This window comes from Helianthus annuus, chromosome 8 (genome assembly GCF_002127325.2).
Source record: "Helianthus annuus cultivar XRQ/B chromosome 8, HanXRQr2.0-SUNRISE, whole genome shotgun sequence".
Classification (NCBI taxonomy): Eukaryota; Viridiplantae; Streptophyta; class Magnoliopsida; order Asterales; family Asteraceae; genus Helianthus; species Helianthus annuus.
The window spans coordinates 86347370-86364443 of record NC_035440.2 but is presented as its reverse complement, the minus strand read 5'-3'; the positions used below and the strand labels follow the sequence as shown (position 1 = coordinate 86364443).

Here is a 17074-nt window from a genome sequence, read left to right as displayed (position 1 = left end):
ACAAGGATCACACTTCTTAGCATATTCCACAGCATCCCTTTTCATAGTTGCCCAGTAGTATCCTGTCCTTAGGATCCTTGAGAACAATGCCCTGCCCCCAGTGTGGTTTCCACAATCTCCTTCATGGAAGTCTTTTAAAACTTCTTGGACTTCAGGATCCTCAATGCATCTTAAATATGGTCCTGCAAGAGATCGCTAATACAACATATTATTTAAGATTGTGAATTGAGATACCTTAATTTTGAAAGCCCTAGGATTTTCTCCCGTAGGAATCTCTCCGTGTTGTAAGTATCTCATGATTGGTGAGATCCATGATCCTGATCCTGAATAAGATTGAGTATCCTCACTAGGGATAATTGCAGAATCCTCCCCTATTTCCATGGCCACATGATCCTCGATGGCAGGAGCCAAGATATGGATAATGGGGATACTTATATCCTCCGGGATCTTCAAGGATGATCCTAAGTTAGCCAATGCATCAGCTTCTGTATTTTCTTCCCTTGGTACCTGTGTCAAACTAAAGGAAACAAAAGAGAGTGCCAACTCTTTGACTATCTCTAAATATTTGGTTAGCTTTTCACCTTTAACAGTATAGGATCCATTAAAGTGATTTGTAATCAATAATGAATCTACATGTACCTCAAGGTACCTGATCCCCATATGCTTAGCAATTTGCAAACCAGCAATTAAGGCTTCATACTCGGCCTCATTATTAGTGGTTTGGAACTCACAAGCTATAGAGTGGGGTATTATGTCCCCCTGTGGCGATTTTAGTAGTATACCAAGCCCTGTGCCTTTGACATTTGAGGATCCATCAGTATAGAGTATCCAAGGATCCTTGGTCTCCTCTAGCTGCTGGACTTCTAACTCAGCTTCTTTTTGTGAATCACTACTGAAATCAGCCACAAAGTCGGCCAATGCTTAGGATTTGATGGCTGTCCTAGGCTCATATCTTATATCATAGGCACTAAGCTTCACTGCCCACTTAGCCATCCTTCCTGACATCTCTGGTTTCCTGAGGACATTCTTAATTGGAAAATTAGTTTTAACAACAATAACATGAGTTTCAAAATAATGTCTCAACTTAGTAGATGCCATAATTAATGCAAGAATAAGCTTTTCAAGGTGTGAATACCTGGATTCGGCATCAAGTAAACTCTTACTTACATAATAGACAGGATGTTGTGTACCTCATCCTTAACAAGGACCGCACTTACTGCTTTTGAGGATACTGCTAGATACAAGGATAGCACATCGCCTTTTTCTGGTTTCATCAAGGCCGGGGCTGAGGATAGGTAATCTTTGAGAGCTCTTAAGGCATTTTCATGCTTCTCAGTCCACTCAAATTTCTTGTTCTTCCTTAGGATATCATAGAATTCTTTGCACTTCTCTGAGGATTTGGATATAAATCTGTTCAAAGCTGCTATCCTGCCTGTTAGCCTTTGGACATCCTTAGCATTGGCAGGAGATTTGATATTCACTAAGGCTTTGATCTGCTCCGGGCTAGCTTCAATGCCTCTCTTGGTCACCATGTATCCTAAGAATTTACCCGCTTTAACACCAAAGTGACACTTTGAAGGATTAAGTTTCATGTTATATCTGTCAAGGATATCAAATGCTTCCTCCAAGTCCCTTAGGTGATCCTCAGCTTTTATGGACTTTACCACCATATCATCTATGTAAACCTCCATAGTTTGTCCAATCTGATCCTTGAACATCATATTCACCAGCCTTTGATATGTTGCACCTGCACTCCTTAATCCAAACGGCATAGCAATATAACAATATATACCGGTTGGAGTCATAAAAGCCGTATCCTCTTGATCAGATGGTTCCATCTGAATTTTTTGAAATCCAGATGAAGTATCCATAAAAGTCAACAGTTCATGACCCGCCGCTGCATCCACCATGGAGTCAATGTGGGGTAATGGGAAAGGATCCTTGGGACATGCCTTATTTAAATCTGTGAAATCGACACATACCCTCCACTTTCCATTTTTCTTTTGAACAACAACCACATTGGCCAACCATCTTGGATACTTGACCTCTCTAATCATACCTGCCCGGAGCAATTTCTCTACCTCTTCCTGGATAATGGCATTTCTTTCGGGTGCAAACTTCCTCCTTTTTTGATGGATTGGTTTGAATGACCTGTCAATGCCAAGTTTATGAGTTATAATATCTTTAGATATACCTGTCATATCCTCGTGTTTCCATGCAAAGGTAGTCTTCCTTCTTTTGAGGAAGGATACGAGATCTTCTTTCATTTTGCCAAGGATCCCTGATCCGATATAGATTTTGGATTCAGGATCATCAGGATCCATGAGGATTTCTACCACATCCTGCTCTCTTGCCTCCAAGACATCCCTTGGAGGATACTTTGATTGCTATTGCTCCCTTGACTTCGAGGCTGGTTTCATCGATGAAGTGTAGCAGTTCTTAGCCTCCTGCTGATCACTGTCAATCTTGACTATTCCCCAAGGACTAGGGAGCTTCACACATTGATGGTAGGTAGATGGGACTGCTTTCATATCGTGTATCCAGGGCCTGCCAAGGATAACATTACAACAAGATAAACAGTCAATAACACAAAATTTTTGATAAGAATGTAGGCCTTCTATGTATATTGGGAGTTTAATGTCCCCTAGGGTATTCTTAGTTTCGCCACTAAATCCCACGAGCACGGAGGATCTTGGTATGATATCTGATTTAGGGATACCCATTTTCTTTAGAACATCAAGCTGGATAATGTTCACTGAGCTTCCTCCGTCAATAAGGATCCTGCGGACAAAATGGTTAGAAATGAAAAGAGTAATAACTAAACCATCGTGATGAGGATCCTGGATATCAACGCGATCGTCCTCATCAAAGGTTATGACTTTTCCTTCAGAGACACTTGATGTTCGAACAGGTCTTTCTCCATTATCCATTTTAGTTTCCTTTGCATGCCTTTTAGCTGCTGAGAAGGATGTACCACAGATGTCTGATCCTCCAGAAATAAAGTTTATTACTTGTGCATCTGCTGGAGGGGCCGGAGCTTTTTCAGGGATCCTTTCAGGATCCTGAGTCCTTGACTTTTTTCTACCCAGCAATTCTTTTAGATGCCCCTTGTTTAACAAGTATCCAATTTCCTTTCTCAATGCAATGCATTCTTCTGTTAGATGCCCAAAATCTTCATGGTATGGACACCACTTTGATTTATCTTTGGTTGTAGCTGGTCTGTCATTTTTTCTAGGCCATCTGACTTTATCACCTAGGTTCTGCATCGCAAGGATTAGTTCATTGTTATCAACAGAAAAACAATATTCAGAAATTGGAGGATAATCCTCATCATCCTCTTCTTGATCAACTGCATGCACGTTCTGGTTATCAGATTTGTTATAGGATCTTAACTTGTTATTCTTAAACGAGGATCCTTGCTTCTCTTGCTTTGAGGATCCTGCTAATCTCTCCTGGATCCTCTTGTCATCCTCTAGCCGGATGAACCTGAGTGCCCGGGTTCTTACCTCATCTAAGTTCCTGCATGGTGTCATAACAAGATCATCATAGAACAATGAATCCCTAAGCAATCCCATTTTGAAGGCCTCAACAGCCGTGGCTATATCCAAGTTGGGAATGTCTAAGGATTCTTTACTAAATTTGGTAATGTAATCCCTTAATGATTCATTATGACCCTGGGTTATCCTATATAGATCACTAGTTAATCGTTCAAATTTTCTACTACAAGAAAACTGATTATTGAATAAGTTAACTAGATTAGCAAATGAGGTGATAGAGTAAGGGGGAAGACTTAGCAGCCATTTGAGAGCTGATCTAGTAAGAGTGGATCCGAATCCCTTGCATACGCATGCTTCCTTTAACCTTTCTGGAATTGGATTGATCTCCATCCTCTCCCTGTATTGTGCTATGTGTTCCTCAGGATCCGTCGAACCATCATACAGTTTCATGGTTGGCACATGGAACCTTTTGGGTATCTCAGCATCACAAATTGGTGGTGCAAAACGAGATATCTTATGGCTTCCATCTGCAATCTCCGGGATAGGTTTGACCACTCCTGGAACACTTGATATCATATCCTTCAATTTTTGCAACTCTCTGGCCATGGCATGGTTGATACCTGTATCCTGCATGAATCCATGGTTAGTTGTAAGAGAATTATTAATAGTGTTACCTCCCATCGGGTTTAAATTAGGAACACCGGATGTGAATCCGTATTGCTGGGACTCTGGAATGACCGAAGGGCCAGTAGAAGCAATGGTCTGCATCGGAATAAAATCTCCTTGATGGACATCGGAACTTCCTGTTTGCAAACTCCTCAAGGATCCTGGCATCTGGAAGGATCCCTGAAACTGGGACGATCCTGGAACAAAGGAGGATCCTTGAACCTGGGATGATCCTGGAACAAAGGAGGATCCTTGAACCTGGGATGATCCTGGAACAAAGGAAGATCCTTGATTCTGCTGCGCTCCTGAGTATCCTCCTGAATTCATGAAGGATCCCATATGCTGAGGATAGGATCCTGCTGGCTGGAAATATGAACCTGATGCCTGAGTCACTATTGCTGATCCGTAGTGCACTCCCTTTGGTCCACCCACATATTGAACATCTGGAACCACTGATGGCTGAGAAGTAATCACCGGAGTATCAAAATTTAAAGATCTGGGCACCAGTGGGGAATGATCCTCTGCCGCTTTCTTTTGTTTCTTGAGATCTCCGATTTCTTTGAGAATCCTTTCATTGGTCTTATCCTGTTGCTGTATATGATCCTTCATCTGCAAAATCAAAGTAAACATGTCACTAGTAGTGGGAGTGTAAGAAGCAGAAGAAGTTGGAGGTTTGGAGAAAATGGGAGTTGGTTTCTTCTCAGCATTTTTATGAGATCCAGCAGGTGGTGGAGGCAAAGGTGGAATGCCCTGAGACGAATTGACCGCAGACATTGCAGTAGAGGTATTCTTCAATGATGAAGCCATGTACTTGTATGCAATGAACCGGAATGATCACCAACAGAAAAACTTCTTAGGAATGAAGCACCAATTGCCCCACGGTGGGCGCCAAACTGTTTTGGTCAAAAATCTAATGAGGATAATGCAACCAAACTCTTAGTTACGGGGAATGATGCTTGAAATGAAGAACAATAATAAGGATCACTTCGGTGTAAATTGCAGAAACAACACAATGATTTATACGAGGAAAAAGCCCTTGATCAATGAATGATCTCCGGCATAAAAGACCTTGGGTGATGGAAACTACCGATCACTAAGCTCAAATAAATCAATAAATGTTTACAACTTCGGATAGTGACGAGCTAAGTACAAGGATCACTATGGTTAATTGTGTAAAAGTGTGTGAAAACTGTTAAGTATTTGCTGAAAGCTTCGAGAGTGCAGTTGTACGAGAGTGTATGTAGCTGAAAATGGCTAAGTGTTCTAAAAATAGCTCGTCACCCCTTTAAAAATAAAAGCTAACTAAGCTAACAAACTGTCCGACTTTTGTGCCATGCTCCCACGTTCTCAACAACGTCCATTTCCATTCAAATGTGTGCGAAATACCCGTGGAATATTCCATAGTAACGTTGCCAAGACCAAGTCAAGCCTATTACTCCTGCAAAACAATACGAAACATAAACAGCCAATCGTTAGTATGAGGATCCTTAGGGTGATCCATGATCCTGATCCTGAAGCTCTTCTGAGGATCACCATCTGTCACAGAAGTAAGGATCACTATTAGGATAACAAGTAAGGATCACTAATTGTTAGAAAATCCTCCCCTAACAGGTATCGGTATCGGTACTGGTATTTCGGTATTTTACCGCATTGGTACCGCTTTTGTGTTTTCCATTGGCTACCTAAAAAATATCACGTAAATCCATCTATCCGTTATTAACTGAATTAGCGTAATATATAGTGGAAAAACTAGACAAATGTACATAGTAAAAAACTAAAAAATCAAAAGGAAAACATACATGAGTTCGAATTTCGAATTTTAAAGATAAGTTTAGAATAAAATATAACTTTAATTTATTGGTGGCAAAACTGTAACTTATTATGCTATACTCATAAAGTCCTCTTTTCTAGTTTCAATTTACTACAACGAAGAGCTTTTAATCATGTTTTTCTTAACAAAAACTGTGGTTTTACAAAGAGTATATGACGAATTCCTATACCACGTAAGCAATATATTGACCCCTTCTGTTGATTAACGAATATACTTGCTCATATGAGTTCAAAGTCATGAAAATATAAAGGAGAACAATGATAATTAATAGAAAATATAAAGAAGACAATGATAACTGATAGTATTGTAGTAGTTCTTTGAAGTTTGAATACTTTGAAGAAGATGGCTTTGGATCTTTAATTAATCGCAAGACGTAGATTACTTTGGAATGGAAAATAAGATATTTTAGGTTTAGGCTATGTTTTATATTAGTACAAGATTATGATAAATTAATTATATTTGTCAAAAAATACCTTAGTAAAATTCGGTATTAATACCGCTTTTTACCAAAAAATTACCGGTACCGATACCGTTATTTACCGATACCAAATTTTGAAAATTCTAATACCGATACCGGTACCGTTTATGATTATTCGGTACGGTACTGGTACGGTGCCGGTATGGTACCGGTACCGTATCGGTATTTCGATAAAAGTTCTCATCCCTAATCAAAACCACTAAAAAATAGGGAAATATGACTTTAATGAAGGAGGGGTAAAATTGACACCATAATGTATATAAACATTTCTAATTTCTCCATACATTATCATTTTTTTAAATGGCATCACAAGATCACATTTTTTTTATCTTTCATTCGAGTATATTCGAGCATATTTTAATGACATAAAAAAAGATTTAAGGTGTCGTATTTTTTTTTTCAAAACTACTATTTATTACTGTTGGGGATAGAATTTTAGTGTTTATGGATCATGTATCCTCAGTTTGGCCTGGATCACGGATCCTCAGAAAATGGTGTAGGAAGACTAAGGATCACGGATCCTCACTGGTATTCTTAAGCTAACAATTGTTTCCACTATCCTTTGGCTTTGCTTTGCAGGTGCATTTCGTGGACGACTTATTCCAACCGAGATTCAAGTGGAATATGCTCTCTTTTTTGGCACGTGCATGGGTCGAAGACCGTTGGTGGTGAACGTGGGTACATGGCTGAAAATTCGGATAGTTAGTTGAGGATATTTTTAGCTAGATTATTAGGGGTATTGAGCTAAATTAGAAGGCACTTGCATTATTTTGAAATGAACAACACTTCTGCTACTCTCTCTCTTTAGTACACACACACACTAAAAATTATTGTAACATGCTCAATACTTCCAAAGTTGTAATCTATGTTGATCAATATAGTTGATAGTGATAGTTTTCACTATCCGAGGTTTTTTATGCCAGAGATCACTCATTGATCAAGGGTTTTTTCCTCGTATAAATCCTTGTGTTCATCATCATTTACATTTCATACTTGTTCATACGATTGGATCATTATTTCAAGCACTCAATCTCACAAAATCAGATTTGGTTACATTATCCTTGTGTGATTTTTGACCAAAACAATTACTACACATGTGCAAAATTACAATAAACCTAAACCCTCACCCCACACCTAAAAACCTAAACCCGCTCCGCCCAACCCACTCCCCATCCCCGCCGAAAAACTAAACCTAAAACCTAAACCCCTAAATACCTAACCCTAAAAGCTAAACTAAACCCAAAATCTAAACCTTAAGGAAAATTACATGTTATGTTGCACATGTGCACCATTATAATTAGGGGTGTGCATGGGTCGATTTTAGCCTAAAATCATAACCATAACCGCGATATCGGTTAATGGATAACCATAACCATAACCGATCTGTTACGACGATTATGGTTAATCGGTTTTGATGGTTATAGCGGGTCGGTTGTGGGTGGTTAACCGTGTATTTAGCCTAGCTAACAATAGTTTAATGTTTTTTAACATGCAATAAATTGTTATTGCATATTTGTAGATATTAGTATATTACATGGTATTAAAAAATACATATAACCCATAATATCAATACCGATTATTACCGAATATTCAAATAAGTGATCTGATATATTCCATAAATTCAAATAAACATTCAACCAAACCCGCAAAACGACATGAAATAACCAATAAATACGATTTTTTTAATCAAAAACATTAAATATTAGAATACTGGTGAAAAGTCCTAAATCCTACAAAGATTTATTACATGTCGGTTCGGTTCGGTTATGGTGGTTATCGAAACATTGATAACCATAATCGACCCGCTACTTTCGGTTTTCAAAAAAACCATTAACCGACCCACCGGTTTTTTATTTGGTTCGGTTTTGTCGATTAATTCGGTTTTTGCACACCCCTAATGGTTATTAGATTGAACTGTTTTTTTACAAATGTGATCGACTTGTCTTTTTATTTTTTTTCTACAAATGAAACTAATTAGTGTATATATTAATATTAATATATACGGGTTATGCCCTATTTAATAAAAAAGTATTAAATAGTTTCTAATAAAATATAAATTTGGAAATATCAAACGTTATTTTAAGACAAGATATATTTATAAAAACAAATGTAATATGAATGACAGAAATAAGAGAAAGAAGAAGAATATTGTATTCACGTAATTATACATGGTATGTAACCAATTACTTATTTATTAGGTATATTGACACGTGGTCTCAAGCGTGTCAAGATGAAAAATTTCATTCAAGTGTATTATTGTGTTATTATTAGGTATATTGACATGTGGTCTAAGGCTCGTCAAGATGAAAAATTTCATTTAAGTGTATTGTTGTGTTTTAAAATTGGTCAAAATCTAAAAGTAAATAAAGTAGGTATTTCGACTTAATTATATTTTTATTTAAAATGTAGTTTAAAAACTGGTTGTAATAAGAGAGGCAAGTTACATTTTCTGTGATTTGGCAAGTTGTTGGGTTTGAAAAGACCGTTGTATACCCATGAGAAGATCAAAGATTGAACATCTTGTTTGTTTTAGTTTAGTTAGGTTACTAGGCGACATTTCTAGCGACACTCTCTAGTGTCGTCAGGTGTTTTTGTTGTATAGACCAGGAGTGTTGACCGTGACCGGCAAAACCAAATGATTAATATTGCCAACACTCATGCGTTGGGAGTGCCTTTGTCGCCGGTGCATATACTAGTGATAGAGCATTGTCGCTGAGACACATTTGATTTGCCTTTAAATAGTCCAAAGTCAGTTTCATTATTTTAGGCTTTTGGATCTTTATTCTCTCACATTCAGTGTGTGTTTTATGCGTCTTCAGAAAAGTCTTGTGTTTATTGTAAATCATATTCAGGCTAAGGCAAAGCTTTTTAATGATGATCTTGTTATGTTCTTGAGTGCTCTTTATTTCTGTTCTTAGATTTCTAGCTATTTTCAGGTTCTATCATCAAATTCATTGATGTGTTTGGATCTGAATCTTGTGAGAAACATCACTAGCATTGTAGATTCAGGTTTGAGACTTACACAAGTTGTGAAAAATAATGATGAAAGATGGTACGTCTCTAATGTGGAAAAGAGGGGCGTTGTGACAAGCGTGGCAAACAAATGAAGTAGGCACTCCCTCCTTTCTTGTAGTGCTTGAATAAAAAGTAAAAACACAACAACCATCCTAGCATTTTTGAAAATCAAATGCACATCTTCAAAAATGATTTTGAATCATTCTTTTTGTTTAATTTAAAGGTCACACACAGTCATATACCTTAAACATTTACATTAATGGGTCGAAAATATATTCACATAGGTCATGTGCAAACGCTAAAAAGCTAACCGATCGATACATACGTTTATATGAAGTAATACATAATCATTAGTAAAACGAAGACTAAACTCTATAAACAAACACAAAGGTTAAAACACATCGATCCATACATACAATAAACTAAAATAGTATTAATCATAGATCTTTTTTATTCTAAAATTCAAACATTAATTTGTCACATGTGAATCACATCTATAATTAGAAATTGAGATGAGATGAGAGAAACAAAGAACAACGCTTTCTAGTTTAAACCTTTACTTGATCAAACATTTAAAATCATGAAATGGCTTAAACATTTACTTGATAAGTTGGAAAGTGGGGACGTTAGACACTGAGACGAGATACAAGAACAACGATTCCTAACTGGGACATCAGATGACGTGCGAGCCTGGGCAATATGAGACCGTACATTGATATTGGAATTCTGATCATTGCTCCCGAAGCCCCACCTCTCTAATCTCTCTTTTAGTTGATTTTGGTTTTGATTACTTTGAAAAAGATATGATTAATTGTGACTTTTGGATTAGGAGGGGCCAACCACACTTCTAACCCTAACTAAACAAACTCCACCCATCCTCACATATATCTAAACATACTTATAATAGAACTTGAACATTCATTATTTAGGATAGATACCACTTTAATACTTTGATACCATTATCTTAAATGCCCTAATCATAATAAATAACCATACATATGGTGAAAACATTTTGTAAACTATCAACACCCCAACCATGAAATATGAAGAACATGTAAGCAAAATAAAACAAAACAATATGTCAATTTTGTAACACAAAAGAAATGTTGATGGCCAACCAACGAAAGGGTTGGGCGATAAGGATATCTATCATACATAAATGATGCATCTATATCACTTTCCAAGATCTTTTTCCACTAAAAAAACACCACAATTAACAATCTCAACAACCTTGATTAAGAAAACAACCTAAAGATTTCGACCCATTTCTTTTTTCACACCTGTTTCCTCCATCTTTGCGGCTACTCTGTTCTTGCTCCATCAGGTTTTCCACTCTCATTCTCAAAATCTACACACATTTTTGTAAATACCCATTTGGATTTGGGTATTATGTTATTGAGGTTATTTATGTTTTTAGGGTTTCTATGTATGCATTTAATTTAGCAGATTTTCTTGATTTTTGTTTAATTTTCATTACAATCAAGCTTAAAGATTCAATTTTGGTTTATTTCTCAAAATACCCATTTGGTATTAGTTGAATATGATTCTCATTACAATCAAGCTTAAAGATTCAATTTTGGTTTATTTCTCAAAATACCCATTTGGTATTAGTTGAATATGATTCTCATTACAATCAAGAATGTTGCATTTCACCCATGTGTTATTGATCAAGTTTAACGATTCAGTTATGGTTAATTTCTCAAAATACCCATTTGGGTTTTATTATGTTATTGAGGTTATATATGCTTTTAGGGTTCTTATGTATGCATTTATTTTAGCAAATATACTTGATTTTTGTTTAATTTTTATTGCAATCAAGAATGTTACATTTCATTACAATCAAGTTTAAAGATTCAATTTTGATTTATTTCTCAAAATACCCATTTGGTATTTGTTGAATTGAATTCTGATTACAATCAAGAATCTTTAATCAAGTCTAAAGATTCAATTTTTATTTATTTCTCAAAATACCCATTTTGTATATGTTGAAAAAAACAGGTGTAATTAGGTGAATTTCAGTTTTGTGACTGGAGGAAACCCTAAATGGCAACATGTATACCCTCATCTTTAATGCCTTTAGAAACCCGAAATCGAATGGGGGCATTGACTGTTTTCGGTGGGAGAGTGAGTTCCTTAAAGATAATTGATGACAACAAACATGCGAACAACGCTAGCCACAAGGTTTCTTATAATCCCCAAATTAAATGTATGTCGAATTCGCACAACGTCAATCAGTTCAACAGTAAAGATAAGTTTCTCGATCTTCACTCCGAAGTTTCGATGCTTCGAGGCGAGAAAAACAACAAGAACGACAACAATACTGTGATTAACCCGAGTGTTACTGAGATTTTGAGAGATTCACCGGGTTCGGGTGGTTATAATGAGGCGAAGATTAAAGTGATCGGTATAGGAGGGGGCGGGTCGAATGCGGTGAATCGGATGATCGAGAGTGAGATGAAGGGTGTCGAGTTTTGGATTGTGAATACCGATGTTCAAGCGATGAGAATGTCTCCGGTTTTCCCTGAACAACGGTTGCAGATCGGTCAAGAGTTGACCCGTGGGCTCGGTGCCGGTGGTAACCCTGATGTCGGTATGAATGCGGCTAAAGAAAGCCGAGAATCCATTGAAGAAGCTGTTTACGGTTCCGATATGGTTTTTGTAACCGTAAGTTTTTAACTTTTTGAGTAAGGTACACGAATAGTCCCTGTGGTTAACCAAAATTTTGGATTTAGTCCTTGGATTTTTAAAAGTACACGGATCGTCCCTGTGGTTTACATTTTGCATATTTAGTCCCCAACTTTTGCCAAAGTACACGGATGGTCCCTGTGGTTTGCACTTTGTAAAGCATTTAGTCCCCAACATTTAGTGACTAAATGCGTTACAAAGTGCATACCACAGTGACCATCCATGTACTTTTGGCAAAAGTTGGGGACTAAATGCGTTACAAAGTGCAAACCACAAGGACCATCCGTGTACTTTAAAAAAGCTAGGGACTGAATCCAAAATTCTGATTAACCACAGGGACCATCCGCGTACGTTACTCTTAACTTTTAATATTATTATTATGTTTTGTAGATTCATAAGGTTTCTGGCATATGATTAGAAAATATTATTTTTATCGCGTGCAGGCGGGAATGGGCGGCGGGACGGGTACGGGTGGGGCCCCTGTGATCGCCGGGGTGGCAAAGTCAATGGGCATATTGACCGTCGGTATCGTCACAACTCCGTTCTCATTTGAGGGTAGAAGAAGAGCGGTTCAAGCGCAAGAAGGAATTGCGTCTTTAAGGGAAAACGTTGACACTCTTATCGTAATTCCAAATGACAAATTATTAACGGCAGTTTCTCCGTCTACACCCGTAACAGAAGCTTTTAATTTGGCTGATGATATTCTTAGACAAGGTGTTCGTGGCATCTCGGATATAATAACCGTAAGAAAATTCATTAAACGTTATGTTATGAGTGTGACAGTGTTGATATCCTGTTTTTTTTTTTTTTTTTTTTTTTTTTTTTTTTTTTACTTTATTTGTAGATTGAATGAGTTGATGTTATTTTGCAGATACCAGGATTGGTTAATGTCGATTTTGCTGATGTACGAGCAATTATGGCGAATGCGGGCTCGTCGTTAATGGGGATAGGAACCGCAACTGGTTAGTATGAACTAGAGTGAATTACACGGATGGTCCATGTGGCTAACTAAAATTTTGGATTTTGTTAACTAGTTTTTCAAAAGTACATAGATGGTCCCTGTGGTTTGCAATATGCCAATTTGTTACGTATTTAATCTCCAACTTATGCCAAAAGTACATGGATGGTCCTAGTGGTTTGCACTTTATAACGCATTTAGTCCCCAACGTTTAGTGACTAAATGCGTTACAAAGTGCATACCACAGGGACCATCCATGTACTCTTGGCAAAAGTTGGGGACTAAATGCGTTTAAAAGTGCAAACCAGAGGGACCATCCATGTGCTTTAAAAAAGCTAGGGACTAAATCCAAAATTTTGATTAGCCACAGGGACCATCCGTGTGCTTTACTCTATGAACAATGAAAGACCTACTTTTTTTTTTTTTTGATTGAAATTTATTAATGTATGTTTGACAATAGGGAAGACAAGGGCAAGAGATGCTGCGTTGAACGCAATTCAATCACCTTTGCTAGATATTGGTATCGAGAGGGCTACAGGAATCGTTTGGAATATAACCGGTGGTAGTGATTTGACATTATTCGAGGTCCCTTTCTCTCTCTAGAAAAATACATTCATACCCACACACACCGATTCCCACTCCCATACCCGTATATGCATATAACCACCCGTTTGACTCATTTCTTTTTAATCTATTTTTGCCCGTTGGATCTATTAGAGATAAAACATAACTAGAACCGACACATTCACATGAAATCGGTTGATTTTTCCACCTTTATTTGCTGAGATCAGTTCATGTTCAAGATTGATAATGGTGACGGGAAAACGTATATTTTAAAATGTAAATTGTTGCATTTATATTAATTAAAATGTCAATATGAAAGGTGAATGCTGCAGCCGAAGTCATATACGATCTTGTGGATCCAAGTGCCAACTTGATCTTTGGAGCGGTCATTGATCCATCGATAAGCGGTCAAGTAAGTTCATTCTTCTATATGATCTGATGTGGCTATTTCGACCCATTTACTTATGAATGTTTAGTTGGGTGGTATTGAAATATAGTTAGTTAAAAAGGAAATGGTTCAAATGGGCCGAAACTATCCCAAAAGCGCCTATTCTTGCAATATTCAAAAGCATAGATTCTTTTTAATTAATTTTTTGTCCCACCCATTTTGTCACCCGTTACACGTCTTGTCTTCTTTTGGCCTAAACTGTTCATCTTTCAAATTGTGGTGTTTTTTTTGCAAAACTGATCTTTTGTTTACGGCCAAAAAAAATATAAAAAAGTCCAAATATGGTGGTAAAAGTCAACCATTTTTTTTTTTAAAATTATGGGTGTAAACGCGTCGAGCCGAGCGTCAGTTCATTCCGAGTCTTGGTTGTAAAGTTTAAACTAGGCTTGTTAGTAACTTATAGGCCCAAGCTTGGCTCATTTATTATAAATATTAATTATATTGTGTATAATATAATAATTTTCTCTATATATATGTACTATTTACTTTTTTTATAATAGTTAGAGTAAACTGCCATTTTGGTCCCTGAGGTTTGGTCACTTTTGCCACTTTAGTCCAAAACTCAAACTTTTTGCATCTGGGTCCCTGTGGTTTCAGTTTTATTGCCATTTTGGTCCAAAAATGAAATCAGGTCATATTTGTCTTATAGAATCCTGCAATTTTTTCTTTTTCCTCAGGGACAAATCAGGTCATATTTGTCTTATAAAATCTGGTACTCATTTATTAAACAGAAATGACCATTTTGCTTCTGCGGAAAAGGACAAAATAGCAGGATTTTATAAGACAAACATGACCTGATTTCATTTTTGGACCAAAATGGCAATAAAACTAAAACCACAGGGACCCAGATGCAAAAGGTTTCAGTTTTGGACTAAAGTGGCAAAAGTGACCAAACAACAGGGACCAAAATATTATGCTTGCTGTATACACATTATCATATTTATATAACTAATATTCTCATTTTGGCTCGTGAGCCTAATTAAGCTCACTATATGAATGCTCGTTTATTTAACGAGCTCAAAGATAGGCTCGGCTCAAATTGACCTCGAGTGGATGGGTTCACTTACAACAGCTCACTTCACTCATATAAGCGCATATGACGCAAATTAACTTCCTGACTTGATTAGAAAAAAAAAAAAAAAAAAAAAAACTATATATCGGGTTTTTCTCTTGGTTCAGGTTAGCATAACTCTTATAGCAACCGGGTTCAAACGACAAGAAGAAAGTGACGGACGGACTCTCCAGGTATCACTTCAACCACGACGTTGATCACACAATTTTAACTATTTTTTAAGTTAACTGAATAATAATAATAAACTTGGTCAAATGTAGGGTGGTCAGGCGGATGCAGTTGGAATGAACCGACGAGCACCAGCATTCACAGAAGGCGGCTCAGTAGAAATCCCAGAGTTTTTAAGGAAGAAAGGACGCTCACGCTATCCTCGAGCGTAAATTTATAATTTTACTTTTTTGCCCTTGTGATATACTAAGTATGGTTGTGTAGGTAGAAGATTGTAAAGTGGTTGGCAACTATATTACTTGCTGCCAAGACTGTTTAAATTAGAGGTTTAGAGTTGTTACCATTATAATATAATGATCATACTTTGTTTGGTGTTCAAACATGTTGAATAAAACAATATATCTATCCTTCATTCCAATTTAATTATATTCAATCCCAAAAAAAAAAAAAAAAATCTAAATATTTTGATATTCAATCCCGCCAAAAAAAATCTAAATATTTTGATAAAAGGGAAATTGGATTTTAATAATCTCATCTAGAGGTGGCTGACCAATAATAATTCCACTTTCAAATATTGTCACTGACAGTCTTACCTTTTAAATATTTTTTTTCTCACCGGGCCTTTGTTTAAAAAAGTTAACTCCGTTAGTTTTTTTTTTTTTTCCGAATTTTAAACTAATGATTTAGGACTTTTGATCAAAACAATGATATGAGTCAATTCATGTAAACCTTACATTAAAACGGTGCTTTAATTTGGGTGTGTAAACTTTCAATTAACAAAAATCAAGTTGTTAGAGTATCGTTTCGAGGTAAGTTTTACATGAATCGACTCGTATCCTCGTTCTAATAAAAAGCCCTAAAACAAGAGTCTGAAATTTGGGAAAAAAACTTAACGGAGGTCCAATGAGAAAAAAATATTTAAAAGGTGAGACTGCCAGTGACAATACTTAAACGTGCGATTATTATTGGCCAACCACCTCTTGGTGAGATTATTAAAAATCCAATTTCCCTTAATAAAATCATAAACTAAATTACATTGATTTTAAAATATTGTTGGCCACACAAAGGAACATGTGGTAGAAGAGCAAGATTTAACATGTGGTAGAACTTAGAAGAGCAAGGTTTTTCTCATGGGACAAGAATCATGACAAGTAGGGATTGTTAAAAGCACCATCACATAATATCCGTGACTTGTTTTTGCACTCGTATTCTATTCTTTCTCCACACGACACGCGTTAGGGGTGTTATGGTTGCAACAAATAGTGTGCATCCTAAAGAAACCAAAAGGTAGACAAACTACAGGTTAAGTGATTAGAGTTTAGTGAGATCACTTGGGATTTATACCATTGTACATATGTAGGAGCTATAACACATTTTCATTTGAGTTGTTAGTTTGTTATGACATTTAATAGTCTTTGGACATCTATAATGTGGCACGGTAGCCGAATTAAAGTGGGTTGTTACATTAATGATATCAGAGTTTAGGCTCGTTCATGTAACAGAAACACTATAAACTATGAGGTTTGAGTAGAAAAACGTTAGGACTCTATTAGTTATTTATTAGGATCATGTTATATCATAAAGTTCAATTTGTCACCAATTCAATTTCCATTAATAACTTAGCATACCATTAAGATACATGAGGGTCATCCATGTCATCTCTAAGCCAAAATGACGATTATACTTGATCAA

General features: G+C 36.6%; 1 protein-coding gene across 1 annotated transcript; it reads left to right on the top strand.

Moving 5' to 3' along the window:
* The first annotated feature begins 10627 nt into the window (after nucleotides 1-10627).
* LOC110873323 (cell division protein FtsZ homolog 2-2, chloroplastic) lies at nucleotides 10628-15805 on the top strand. Its single transcript, XM_022122252.1, has 8 exons — nucleotides 10628-10811; nucleotides 11486-12151; nucleotides 12616-12915; nucleotides 13044-13134; nucleotides 13591-13715; nucleotides 14014-14106; nucleotides 15322-15387; nucleotides 15475-15805. The coding sequence occupies exons 2-8, from the start codon at nucleotides 11531-11533 to the stop codon at nucleotides 15592-15594; spliced, it is 1416 nt and encodes a 471-aa protein (XP_021977944.1). The 5' UTR covers nucleotides 10628-10811; nucleotides 11486-11530; the 3' UTR covers nucleotides 15595-15805.
* Nucleotides 15806-17074: the final 1269 nt, after the last annotated feature.